Source organism: Rhincodon typus, chromosome 41 (assembly GCF_021869965.1).
Source record: "Rhincodon typus isolate 14 chromosome 41, sRhiTyp1.1, whole genome shotgun sequence".
Taxonomy (NCBI): Eukaryota; Metazoa; Chordata; class Chondrichthyes; order Orectolobiformes; family Rhincodontidae; genus Rhincodon; species Rhincodon typus.
Window position 1 is genome coordinate 10,865,261 of NC_063372.1, and position 14,314 is coordinate 10,879,574.

The 14,314-nt window shown below is 40.1% G+C and overlaps 1 protein-coding gene across 1 annotated transcript in view; it reads right to left on the reverse strand.

The window, feature by feature from the left end:
• LOC109925336 (cyclin-dependent kinase 4) overlaps window positions 1-2,468 on the reverse strand; it is a 33,576-nt gene extending 31,108 nt beyond the window's left edge. The window contains exon 1 of the mRNA XM_048618871.1: window positions 2,465-2,468. Within this exon, the coding sequence (XP_048474828.1) occupies window positions 2,465-2,468 (4 nt within the window). The remainder of the gene's footprint in view (window positions 1-2,464) is intronic.
• Window positions 2,469-14,314: the final 11,846 nt, after the last annotated feature.

Below are 14,314 nucleotides of genomic sequence, written 5' to 3' on the forward strand. Positions count from 1 at the left end.
AATTTGATTTTCCCAATATACACAGTGTATTTGGGACAGTTTCCTAGGACAATATGTTGCAGAACTAACTTGGGATCAGGTTTTTTTGGATCTGGTAATGTATAACGAGGCAAGTTTAATTAATGATCACAAAGTAAAAGAACCAATAAGAAATGGTGATCATAACATGTTAGAATTTAGCATTCTGTCTGAGAATGAGAAAGTCGGGTCAGAAACAAATGTGCTAAACATAAATAAGGATAATTACAAATGATTTAGGGTGGAGTTGGCTGGAGTGGACTGAGAAAAGCATTCAGCAGAAAAGACGGTTGATGAACAATGGAAGACATTTAAGAAAATAATTAATTACTCACAACAAAGATATATCCCAATGAGAAGAATGATTCTAGGAAGAGGATAACCATCCATGGTTAACCAGGGAATTTAAAGATAACATCAAATCAAAAGAAACAACATAAAGTGTGGCAAAGATTAAGGATAAACCAGAGGAATGGGGAAAGTTTTAAAAGCCAACAGAGGATGACCGAAAAACAAAAAGAAGGAGAAAATAAACTGAGATAAGGTGGAACCAGTAGATGTAATATTTCCAAAAGCCATTTGATTAAGTACTGCACATTAGGCTATTTAATAAATAAGAGCCTGTGGTATTGGGGATGGTATATTAGCTTGGATAGAGGATTGACTGACTAATAGAAGACAGAGTTGGGATAAAGAGGGCATTTTCAGGATGGCAACCCATAACTAGTAGAGTGCCACAGGCATCAGTGCTGGGGCCACAGTTATTTACAATATATGTTAATAACTTGGATCATGGAGATGAATATACTGTAGCCAAAGTTTGTGAATGACACAAAAAGACATGGGAAGACAAATAGTGAGGACAACACAGAGTCTGCAGAGAGGCATAGACAGGTTAAATGGGCAAAAACTTGGCAGATGGAATATAACGTGGGAAAATATGAAGTTATGTATTTTGGCAGAAATAGAAGAGCAGAATATTATTTAAATGGGAAAAGACTGCAGAAATCTACAAGGATAGAGGGATTTGAAGATTTTTATGTATAAATCATAAAAAGCTAGTATTCAAGATCAGCAGGTAATAGAGAAGGCAAATGCAATGTTGGCCATTGGTTTAAAAAGGATGGAGTATAAAAGAACAGAAGTCTTGCTGAAACTATGCAATGCACTAGCCAGACCACAGCTGGAATACTGTGAACACTTTGGTCCCCTTATCTAAGGTAATATATATTTGTATTGGAGGCAGGCCAGAGAAGGTTCCCAAAGTTATGTATGGAGGGATTTTCATAATGAGGAGAAGTTGAGTAGATTGGGCCTGTACTCATTGGAGTTCAGAAGAATGAGTAGCAACCTTATTGAAACATACAAGATCGTTGGGGGATTTGACAGAGTAGATGGGGAGAGGTTGTTTCCCCTTGTTGGAGAGCGTAGGACTTGAAGGAATAACCTTCGATTAAAGGATTGCCAATTTAAAGTAGATGAAGAGGAATTTCTTCTCTCACAGGGTAGTGGATCTGCTAAAATCTTTACTGGACAGGGCTATTGAGGCTGAGTCATTAAGTATGTTCAAAGCTGAGAGACAATTTTTAATCAGCAAGGGAATCAAGGGTTACTGGGAAAAGGCAGGATCTGAGGATGATCAGATCAACCATGATCTCATTGAATGGGCTGAATGGCCTATATCTTATGGCAGGAGAAATTCTGTTCCATTTAATGAAATAACTTAAATATTCTTAACATTCTTTGGAGCATCTGTATTGCATCACACTTGCTGCTGGGATTAGCTATGACAAGATCTAATTGTCAACCACTTCCAAACAAAATTACAGGATTGAAGAGTGATTTGCTCAGTGCACTTTGGTAGAATGAGCTGCACAACATCAAATTACTTTTGGTTCAACTGAAATTTAAATGTCTGCTTTATTGGACACTTAGCAAGACAATTTCAATGGACAAAATTAGAAATTGAAGTCTGCATGATTCAGCTATGATAGTACTCTAAAATTATTCCTCTCAGTGATTAAAGGGTGAGCAACTCCTCAGACGAACAAGAATGTTTTGTTTTTCTGATCCCAACACTTTAACTGTTCTCACACATTCTCAATGTCAAGTGCAAGCTCCTCAAGAATCATATAACACTGAAGAAGGTCATTCAGCCCATTTTTTTTTTCCTGTGCTGATTTTGAAAGTTCTCTGTTCTTTCCCCATAATTTTTTCCTCTTCTCGATTTCATCTGATTCTCTTTTGAAAGTTATAATCAAGTTATGATTGAATCGGGTTCCTTTCAGATCCTCTTAACTTGCTGCATAAAAAATATTCTCATATTTTTGTTGAAATTTCAATTATCTTAAATCCAAGCCCCCCCAGTTATTGATCTTTCTGTCAATGGAAATGGTTTCCTGCGCGGAATATCATGGCAAATGGGTGTATGCCCAAATAAACTCACCCATTGTAGATTGCTGCCCTCAAGGGCACAATTTATCCTCCTGTTCCTGATCTTGACTAAGTCAGAAAAGGGAGGCAACCAGTGAGGAAGAGTGCTTCATCCACAGAGATACAGCTCTTGTTCTTTCTCATCCAGTGCTTTGACATTAAGTGCAGCCAATGGAAGGAGGTGCACTTTTTTTCTCCATCACCTAATATACTTTGTAATATGAACAAACCCAGCTGCTTTATCTCAAGACCGCTGTAAACCGTAGAAAATGTGAGTCTCTAGTTCTGTTGTCTGTATAAAGCAATGAGTTTTAGTAGTGTAAGTGGTGGGGGAACCAGGCCCCACATGTGCTGTCTGAGAAGCTACATAAAATCAGAGGACCAGGCACATTTCCTGGCTCCTCATTCAGGAACTAAAGGCCACATTCTCCCAATACAGTGCCAATATAAAAGTGCACAGTGAAATAACTCCACGGAGGCTAGTCACTCTTTATTCACACATGGAGAGTCCTTGATACTGATCCAGCTCCCTCAGAGCCAGCTCTCAGAGTGAACAGATCCTCTGACGCTCCTGTTTATTTCTGTCAGCCAGAGCTCCCTGATTGGGCTGTTAATCTGGTCCAATCAGGGAACTCATTCTACGAGGTCCACTTGGCTGACCTTGTTACAATCACCACATGTAGTATGATCAATTTAATCAAACTGTCGACTGAGATTTGACTGTTCATCTTAACAGAGGAAATGTGGGTTTTGTTGCAGGAGCTTGAATTTTGGGTGATGAACAAGTGAAAGGATGCATTTGAGAACAAAGGGGGAAATTGTGTCTTTTAGTAACACACACTTCTTGGTTTTCTGTGCTCTACAGTATGGCATTGATGTGAAGGCCAGAGACGTGAATGGAAACACAGCTCTGTACCACGCCCGGCGAGCAGGTGGCCAGGAGTGCATGGATGTTCTGTTGCAACATGGTTGTCCCAGTGATGGCTGCAGTATGACGCCTAGTCTCAGCAGGAAAAGTATCAGTGCCAGTCTCGAAAGGACTGAGTCAAGGTTTCCACATTAAACCGAAGCTTTTGAAGCACTGTGTATCCACATCTTCTCATTCTCAAAGGGCAGCTACTGCAGCCTCCAGACTTTCCCACCCTCGCCAACTCCCATCCCATTCTGTTGCAGAATTTGGTGACCAGGAGGTGCAATTCATGGAAAGCACATACTAATTTACCACGGTTGATTTATATCAATTGTCCCAAAGCCTTCTGACCAAGAGATTGAAACTGCTGTTCTTCGATGTAAGAGCTGTTTGATGTTTTAAAGCCCATTTCCTGGACTGTTCATCCCAGGTCATATCTAAAGTGTCAAGAGCACCATAGGAACATGGAGTTGATTTAAGGTTTCTGTTCCACCGACTGATTTACAATTCTTTGAAAGAATTGAAGGTTGTTTACACAAAGCATTACCGTGATGTGCTGGAGTCATGAATCTGCAGTAAGTTATGGAGGCCAATTTTCAGCTCCAAATGTTTTATATTTGACATAACGAAAATGTTGTCAGTTTTATTTTCCAACTGTTTAAATGGTGGTCCTATAAGTACTGATTGTTCCTTTTATTCCCCCAGATGTGCACTTGTATTTAAATTTGTAAAGGAAATTTGTGTGTAATATCTGATATTACAGTATTTAGAGAAACATGAAGACCTACAGAACATTCTTTCATGCTATCCTCTGACGATCCAAACAAGAAATAGTTGTATACAATTCTTATTTTGGGGAATGAGAAAGTAGTCACTGGAGTGGCAGATTTCTCAATTGTCCACCGTAAAAAGTTCCATTTACATTCTTTTGGCTGATTGAAGCTTTATTCATGCTGTATTGTGCACAAAACCTTTAACCTTGCATAACCACGTCATATTCTGCCATGATAGCATGAAGCCAACAACCTGTATTGGCTTGTCTGCAGTTTTATTTGAAACTGGACCTCCAATTTTAGTACAATGCGCTGTTGAACAAAAACAATTTTTAAAAAAAGAGAGAGGCTTGTGCTGAAATAAAACAGCACTGTTGCAATCAAAAGAAAAATCTGCAGCTCAAACAATCCTGCTGTTTCAACAAAAGAAGCACTGTCTGACAGGAAGGTAATGAAAGGAGATAGTGACAGGGGTGGGGGGGTTTGGCAAATAAGTGAAATAAGTTGTTTTTAAAAAGCTTTTTTTTAAATAGACCACTAATGTGCAGTCCCACAAAATCAGCTGCTGATTGGAGACCAGATGTTTCACCACAGGGAAGATTGCATCAGGAATCATTAGGCAATTTGCTCAAGTGCCTGGTAATGGCAGATTTCAGAGTGGCATTGGCAGGTGGTTCACAGTTGACTACATGTCTCAGTAAAAGTGCATGGAATGTGAGGCTAGAAGGGGTAAGAGAAAATTGAGAATTTAAATTCAAAAGAAAGAAGTGATCCATAGAAAGTGCTGCAACTTCAGTACAATGTACAATTCCTAGTTATCTTAATAATGCCTCTTCAGTCTTATTACACTGTCGGTGCACAAGCTTTTAGCTGTCAAATTACTAGGTCATAGTGATTTAATAGTTAGACACTGCTGGAATGGTGGGAGAGTTTACTGTATCTGTAAGGTCTAAGTCAATATCTCAAGAGTTTGTTTTTTTGATTCTGAAACGTAGGGAAAGAGCCAAGAATCGCAATGCAGGAGACTGCCTAGCTTGAAACGAATGGGATAGGAGACTGGATAAGTTAAGAAATAGGGTTTGGATGATACCAAACTTGGATTTTAAAGACTGTAGGAGAAATTTGCAGTGGTGAGCATTAAGGTCTCATGTCACCTACCATAGTTCCTATATCGTAACCAAATGACTGGGCATTGAGATCTTCTGCATTAATGCTTGCATGCCTTTTGATGGAAAAAGTATATTCCCATAGATTGTTAATGACTGTGTTTCAACAGATGAGACAAAGCATTTTGTCCAAATTCCTAGCAGTTAAAATTGAACTACTGTGTTGGCCACACATATGGTAAAATCAAAAAGTCTGTAAACATATGCAAAATGCAGTCTGGGTGTTTACTTGATTTGCTCGGTAATTTATCTTTGAGCAAAAAAATTGCAGGTTCAGATCCTCCATTTCTGACTAACATCCCAATGCAGTACTGAGAGAGTGCTGCATTATCAGATAAGACTTTGATTAAAGTTGACTTTATCTCTTCTAGTAGTACAGGTGGACAGGAAAGATTCAATAGCACAGTTTGTCCTGGTCAATGGCAACTACCCCCCCACCCCCATTCGCAACAAACCACCAAAAACACATTAACTGCTCTGATTTATATGCTGCTTTTGCAATCATGCTGTGCGCAAATTGGCTGCTGCATTTGCCTCCATAGCAACAATCATAGCATTTCAATAATTTTGGATATCTGAGTGCTTTGGAGCATTCCTGCAAGCTGTGATTAGGCGCAAAATAAGTGCAAGTCTTTTTAACGCAAATTTCACATCACGCTTGGGGGAGAGGGAAGGAGTGGGCTAATACTTACAATATCAAATCTGAAACTCACCTGACAGTGGGCACTTGTTTAGTTGTTAATTTGGCTCATACTCTTGATGTTTCGCAAAGAGCCAGAGTGTAACAGTAATGAAATAGAAAAGAGAAAGTGCTGGAAATACTCAGAAGATCTGCTAGCATATGTGGAGAGAGAAACAAAGTTAACGTTTCAAGTCCGATATGAACTCGAAGACAGACAGGTCCTTGATTTTCTCTCCACAGATGTTGCCAGACCTATTGATTTTCTCCAGCACATTCTATTTTTATTTCAGACCTCTACCATTCTCAATACTTTACTTTTATGTGACAGTAATGAATTCTATGTATATAGAGTGCTACACACTGTAGTAATACTGTTCTTTCAAATATTCTAGGGAACAATTTCCTCCATGTGCCATATCTAGCAAAATTATAAACACATATTTACAACTTTGCTACGTATAACACACAGGGTAATTTCCCCATTGTTAAGCCACTGTTAGCTTTTAGTACTTCTTGTATTGCTCACTTTAAATAGACAATCTGCTTTTACATTTTAGTGGAAAAGAAATCCAAACAGATGTTCTGTTTTCTTCTAGATTAATGGTACAAATTGTCAATGTGTGAAAATTGTGTAGAAATTGATTACCTTTAAATGGAGATTGCCCTTGGTGACTGTTTTGATCAGTTTTCAGTCATTCACTGTTTTAATTACTTTTCAGCATTTTTACCCTTTAGTCCCGTCTGTATCTGTGACTATTTTACTGCCTAATAAACTCATCACAACTTTAATGAACAGAACCATTTTTTTTATTTTCTGTTGTTCTCCTTTCTCTCCCAAAGGCACTGTCTGGCCTTTGCTGGGATAAAGTTTTACTGGTTCTGATCCTCCAATATCTCTCCCTGGCAGCTGTATTTCATGTGCTAGCCTAGACTGATGGCATCAAAATTGAGCCTCTTCCAGCCTCTAAGCAAAGCCCACACCTACACATTTCCCAGCAAAGTCACTGTACAGCAGGAAGAAACGGTAATCCATACTAATTTTGTCTCTTCTACTGCCTTGCCCAAAAGCACTGAGTTTAACTTTTTTTTTGTTGTATAAATAACATGCCTATTCCTCCTCTGTCTGAAGTCAGCTAACTCAGCACAGACCCTGAGTCCTGGAACCAAATGTGTATTTCAAACATTAGGTTGCAACTTTGTGATGGAAGAACTGTTTCCCTTCCCAAGTTGAAACTTGTTTTCAAGCTGATTTTAGGATGCAATTTAAAACATCTTTGCTCTTCTGAAAGATTCCGTTTCAATAAATTAAAAATGTGTGCATATTATTGCTTTGGTTCTCAAGAAAACAACTTTTTAACTTATGGTTTGCAAAGAAAAAGGGGAAATAGCTGATTTTAAATTAAACTGCATATCCACAAATTTTAATGGCACTTTCTGCCTCCCCTCCACTACAGTGGTCACATTTAAAATGTACAAAAGTATTTTATCTGTTTATCAGAAGTCTGCAAGATGAACCAATTTGACCTCTGTGTTTCAGTAAAAGCCAAAATGACTCAGAAGGATTTGGTGTATTTGCTGTGCCAGAATTAAACAAAATGCGCTCTGCATGCCCACATAGCATAAGATTTGTAGCAATTGTATGTCACTAATCAAGTACTGGCCGTAGCTGACTTAGAATGACATGGGCACAGCAGACTAAAGTTACACTGCTGTGAAACCATCTGTACATGGCCAGGCAAAACTAACCTCTGCCAACTTCTAATTGGCAATTTTAAAACTTTCAGTGGTAACAAAGAACTGATCACATAGTTCTTTGCTAGCCTCAAAAGGGTTTAAAAATTAATTTTAAAACGTTCCAGGTAGTCATCCACTTAAGGAGCTTTATATGGTTACTTTTCTGCTGGAACATAGATGACTAGGAGCAAAGGAAGAGGTCATTCAGCCTCTTGAGGTTGTTCCCCCCATTCAAATAGATTATAGTTGATTTGACCCTCAACTCTATTTGTCTGTCTCTGCTCCATACCCCGTGATTCCTGTTCTTAAAAAAATCCCAGCAGTCCCACTCTTTAAAATTTTACTTCACCCAGAGCCTTTTGGGAGACAGAGGCCTAGATTTTTATTATGCTGGGTTTGTGGAAAATTGCTTTCTGATTTCACCTGTAAATGTCCTAATTCTAATCTTAACACAATGGACTGAATCTTACCTTTTTTTTGGCTAAGTCCAAGTTGCATCTAGTTTATTTTGGAGTTTATCACCATGGGGCCTAGTGAGTTCTCTCATCTTAGCAAACTCGCCTCAACTTAATTACCCACCCAACTCTCGCGTTTCTCCCGTCCAATTCCAGACCCATCTTACCATGCAGTGTTCCTGGATCAACTTGCCACTGAGCAGATATCCTGGAATTCAGCAGTATTACCAGTGCCTGTGCCATTTTTAAAAGCTGTTGTGTGCCCAGACAAGTAATGTCAATCCAGAGCTCCCTGCACAGCACCTGACATTTACCCTGGAGATGCCAGATGGGGAAATCAGTGTTCCACTTTCTGGACACGGATCTGTAGGTTGTGGTGGGCAGGGTGGTGCAGAGGCAGGACGTCCTCTTTCCCCAGGACCAGCAGAGGAAGCCGTGACACCAGATCATGCCAGTCCAGTCCAAAATGACCACCCATGTCAGTGCAGTCTCAGTTGTCTGGAGGAATGCCCAGCACTGAAGGAAGAAGGTCACTGTCAGCATAAGTGCCACCATCTTCTCTCTGATACTTACTCTATCTCTGCTACTGTACCCATCTCCGACCCTCATGCTCTACCACTCTCACTCTGCCTGCAACATCTTCTCTCGCTTATTGTCACCCAGCCCAACCCCTGACACCACTGCATGCTTTCAGCACTGCCTTGTCACTTACTTGTGACATCTCCCCAACTCTAACAACAGTAACAACTGTACCACTCACTTACTTGCCTCTCTCTTACTCCAGGAGGAAAGCAGCCCTACAGGGCACAAAGAGTCAAGGCGGTTGGTGAGCTGCCCAACAGCCAGATCCTCCCTTTCTCCCACCACCCCGGTGTGGAGACCATCCTGATTCTGGCCATATGGTATGGCAGGACTGGTACCAGAGATTGCCCTTGTCTTACAGTGCTGGGACGTCCTGACTGAAGGCTATCCTCTTGACTTAACTGAGGTCTGCTAACAGCCATGACAAACTTCCTTCCGTTGTGTTTGTGCTGAACGGCAAGGGTCTGCACTAAGAGAGCAAGTGAACAGGCCAGAGATTCAGCCTGGTGCAGTCCATGAGCTGGGGCTATGTCCCTGAGCACAGAGGGTCCCTTGCTGCAGCCTTATAATGAGAGTTCCTGGGGCAGCACTGAAGGGCAGAAGTGTCCTGTAAATGGATCAGAAATGTGCCATGTGGGTACTTGGAAGCTGGCACATGTCGGATGCCAATGTCTGTGAATGTGAGGTGGGTATGGCTTACTCTGAGATACTGGTGCCCAGTATCCAACACTGATCCTTTGCAGGCAGCAATGAGCTGAATGGCTAGGTACCCATCCAGACATTCATGTAGAGATTTCTCAATGTCTAGTTTGTTGGGCGAGTTTGCTAAGATAGGAAGCTAAATATTAATGAGTTGAGCTGGGCCAGCAACAAGGTGTTTAACAAGCAATTATCCCCATTAATTGTCAACGTGCCACTACCCAGTGCGAATCTCACCATGCCGCTTGTAAAGAGCATAAAAGATGGACTGAGTTGTTCTCAATATTGAGATCGGCCTCAACGGACTTGTCATCCCATTCTGCCATAAATCTCAACGTAGCCCTCATTGCTCAGAACCCAATAAGATTCTATTCTATGTCCTCATGTTCTGGATTCCCACATTACAGAAAAAACCCTCGCAAATCTTTTTAACATTTTAATTCCTGAATTAAATTACCCCTCAATCTTCTAAATTTGAAGCACACAACATGTCAGTTTTATGCATCTTATCCTTATAACATAGCTGTTTAAGTCTTGGTACTTTTCTGGTGAAAATATTCTGATTTGCCTTTCCCCGATCCGAAGAAAATTAACTTGACACTTCCTCACATTAATCTCAGTCACATTGCCCACTCACATAATCTGTCTATGTCCCTTTGTAACTTCGTGATCTCATTTACTCAATTTACTGTGCCATCTATTGTAATGTCATCTACAGACTTGGATATAAAACTCTCCGTTCCTTCATCCAAGTCAGTAATATCATACAACACAACTGAAGCTCCTGTACAGATCCCTGGGAACATCATTTGTCACGTTCTGCCAATTCCCTTCATCCCTACTGTCTGTCTCCTACCTCCTATCCAGTTGTCATCACACGTCCTGTGCATTCATTTTTGCCACTTATCTGTTATGCAGAATATTCTGCATTTTCTTCTTGACGTTTGTATTGGCAAGATCAATAGACATTCTACTATGCACAATACCAGTAACATGCTCAAAACAATCAACTAGATTAGTCAGACCTGACCCACCTTTCACAAATCCACTTGATTTACTTTGATCAATTCATACTTGCCCAAAAGCTCAGTCACTCTGACTTTGATGATAAATTCCAATAGCTCCCTGTCAACTGATGTTGGAAGCCAAAGAGGTCTTCACTATGGGCTCATGTGATATATTTTATGTTGATACAGAACAAGCCCTGTTTGATCACTACCACTGTGTTGCAACCCATGAAACAAATAGTTTGGCAGTTATTTTGTTCCTCTACCATGTCCTCTGTGCCCCAATCATATTTTTAGAAAGGCAGACAATCATCTTTCTCAGCATTTATGAAGTTGGGTTTTTGAATATTTCTGTCTCAGTAAGCACAAGCTGGCTTTGCAAAACTTCAGTAATCATTTCATTAAGAACATCTGTTGCGGATATCTGTGCAAAAACATTAAAAAGGTGTTAAATAATTTCAACCTTTAGATTGTATATGCTTCTTGTGAACATTTTCTCTGTATTGGCCACTTCTTTATTGGGTATATAATATTTGCAATTAGTTTCCATTTTACTTGTTTTTACATAAAATGAATGTATACAGTGTCTGTAAACTGTTTCTTAAATTGTGATTTCCCTTGTGAATTCCATTGAAGTGAATTTACCTTCAAAAGTTTAAGTTGTACTTCTGTAATTGTAAGAAGAAATGTTCAATAGATTGAGGGGAAAAAGATTCTCTCTTTCTCTTTTAACCTGGACTATTTGTGGGACAGGGTCTAAATCTGGGATACTACATTTAGATCTGGTTTACTATTTAAATGGGGACCTGAGGGTTTCATTTCGACTGCTGTGTAATTTTGACACACTTCTTAACCAGTTTGTTTTAAATTTCTGTCTATGCTATTTTTATTGCTGTTATCAATCCTTTTACATTAAGAGGAACATCTGCTGACTCTCAATGTTATGGCAGAGCTGATTCGAGCGCAATTGCTTCTTCATTCAAATTGCACGTATTCTCAGCAGAGAACTCTCTTGTTGCTGATTATTAAATGTGACATGAATCTATCCAACTACAGAAGTACAGGAGATACTGGCACTGTGGTTTAAACTGCCTTGCCTCTCAAAATGTTCCAATGTGAAACTGACCCCAGCTGGCTGTCGTATCAGGCCCGTTCAAAAATCAAAATATTTGCGCAGTTTACATTTTCTTTAACAATCTCATCTGCATTAAAACTGACTAGATTAAGTGTGAATAATTGCTAATCTTGTGGATAGCTAAGATACAACAAGGTATATCTATCATTACTATCAATCCCCAGTGTTCACTGTGCATCAGCTAAGTGGGTGCACGTACAAATCACTACCAAGCTTTTTCCATTAATGCCCTTGAATCCCATGACTAGGAGGTGAATAAAAGTGAAAGGTGGAGGCTTGACCTCTATTCAGATCCCTGACTCAGCCCTCCAATCCCTCACCACCACCCCAGTGGTGTAGTCAGTGCTGAATGCTTCAAACTTGCCATGACAGAGAAACCAAGGCATGAAACATGCCATGATATCTCTGTTCCTTGTGAAGAGTGGCTTGTGGATTCAATTTTGTGTAAAAACTAAAATTTTATTCAACATAAGAGCCCTGGTTTATTCCAACATCTGGCAAATGTGGAATGTGAGGCCTCTGTCTGATTACAATTTAGTGTGTAGCCCATATTCTCTGAAAAGATATCAAGTTGCTCACTCCTCCACAATTATTCACTTACATTTAAGACCTGTCATTCGATCTTTTTAAAGGCCTCTATCAATTTGGCTCAGACATTGGCACTCCCACCTCTGGCTTCAGATTTCCTGCACCACCACGTCACCACATTCATCTTATTAAAAGCAAGTGCTCTTTATCTTGGCTAAGTGGACTTTAAAGATCCTGCAACATTGTTCAAAGAATAGCAGAGCCTTCTCCTGATATCCCTGCCATTAATATTAAGCAACAATGAATTTGCTGTTGGTAGAATGGTGCTGGCATAGAATGGCTCTCTTTTTTGCTGCACTGAAGGTGGAGTTCATTGTGTGAAGTGCTAACAACAATATGACAAAGTGCTATAAAATGCAAGCATTTTCTTCTTCAAGAGATCATATTTCAAAAGAGATGCAGTGATTAGTGGCCAATGATGTTGGCATTTATTACGTTGCAATTTCCCAGCTCCTCCGAATTGTGCCTCCAATGTCCAACAGCATTGTTTGTGCCCAGTGTAAGTTAGAGGTTCCACAATTTCAACTGAGAAATATAAAAGACTGTAAATGTTCATTATTGTTCACCCAGTATCTAGGAAACATTCTCAATATCTCTTGTATCTCTCTCCAAAGTAATTAGATTCATAAAATCCTGCCTTTTTTCCCTTCATCTCCATTCTGGTTCACTTGCCTTCTTTGAAATTTGAAGGAACACCCTCTTGTACTTGAAATGGTAGTACAGATTTCTTTTCACCACAAATCAGTGCTTCTATTCATTTTCTTTCAGAAGGCAAAATAACCCCAATCCAGGCACATGCAATCTTTATATTATCAAAGGTGCATAAGGACAATAAATTCTTCCCCTTTGTGCCGTCACATAGTTTTTTGAGAATTCACTGCATTTGCAAATGGCTATTACTGCAAAGAAACTTTCAATACTTTTTAACTGCATTTGAACGCAAATAACCAAACTACAAGGAGCTGAAAATGAAGACAGCTCTGTTTGCACTACTTAAAGCTAAGGCATTGACTCCATCAATAAATCTGAACTGCCTGTTTATGCAATGGTGCAGCCTCTTTTGGTGTGGAATTGCCAGCAATATTTGTTTAGAAATACACTGCTGGTTAAAGGTAAAGCCCTGATTATCCAATAATGGAAACGATCCAATTGAGTTGATCCAATGCATTAGCGTTTTTGCTGAAGCACAAGCTCGCAAGCCTTGATAACTTTTCAACTATTTTGCATGAGCTGCAGACACAGGGAAAGTTTAGTGTACAGTGCTTAGACTGTGGCATGCTTGGCTGGAGATTGGAAAATACAGCAAGACTCCAGCTTTTAAAGGGCTGCAAGTAGCCATTAAAGGAAAAGTTGTGGTCAGGACAAAAAGGTCTGAGTTCTCACAATAACACAGCTGAGACATGTTGGCATGTTCTCTTTGTGGTTATTTGGAAGTTCTGCCACAGAACGGACATTGAGGGTGACCTAATTCAAGGTCGAAGATTTCTCTCTACAATAAAAGCACTGCATTGAGGAATGGTTTTGCCCAAGTACATGCAGTCACTGGACCCCTTGCATCTGACTGTGTTTGACAAAGAAGTTGCAGGTGTCAGCAAGATGGTGAAGGTAAGTGTGCCCTTCACATGAACACATATTGTCTGTGGAAACCATCAAGCATGACACAAGGGTGGGGGAGTGCACCATTTCAAGTAGTTCACATTATCCATTTTCTTTGCACGCATACTTTAATTTTGTCTATGCTGGCTGTACATTTTTCTTGTCGTTGGAGGGAGCAGATGGGAAATAGCAAATAGATGTTTGGATTTCCTGTCTCCTGTCACTTGGGATTTTGCAGTTGTCCAGCAAGAGGGTGACTGAGGGGGAGAGGCATCACTTCGGTGCACACATTGGATCCTGGAAGCAGTCACCTGCATTGAAGAGCGGATGTCTGGCAACAGCCCCTGTGATCAGTAGGAGGAAGAGCGTCCAGCACAGGGTGACTGAGAGGCTTCAGTGAGCGCTGGCTCAGCAAAAAGTATCGGTAAGCTCAGGTGAAGTCCTTTTAGCTTTCCTCTTTAGTCTTAGAGCATTTGAGATGGTAGTTAGGGCAGTGGCATGCTCCTCCTGCAGGATGTGGGAGCTCAGGGAGACTT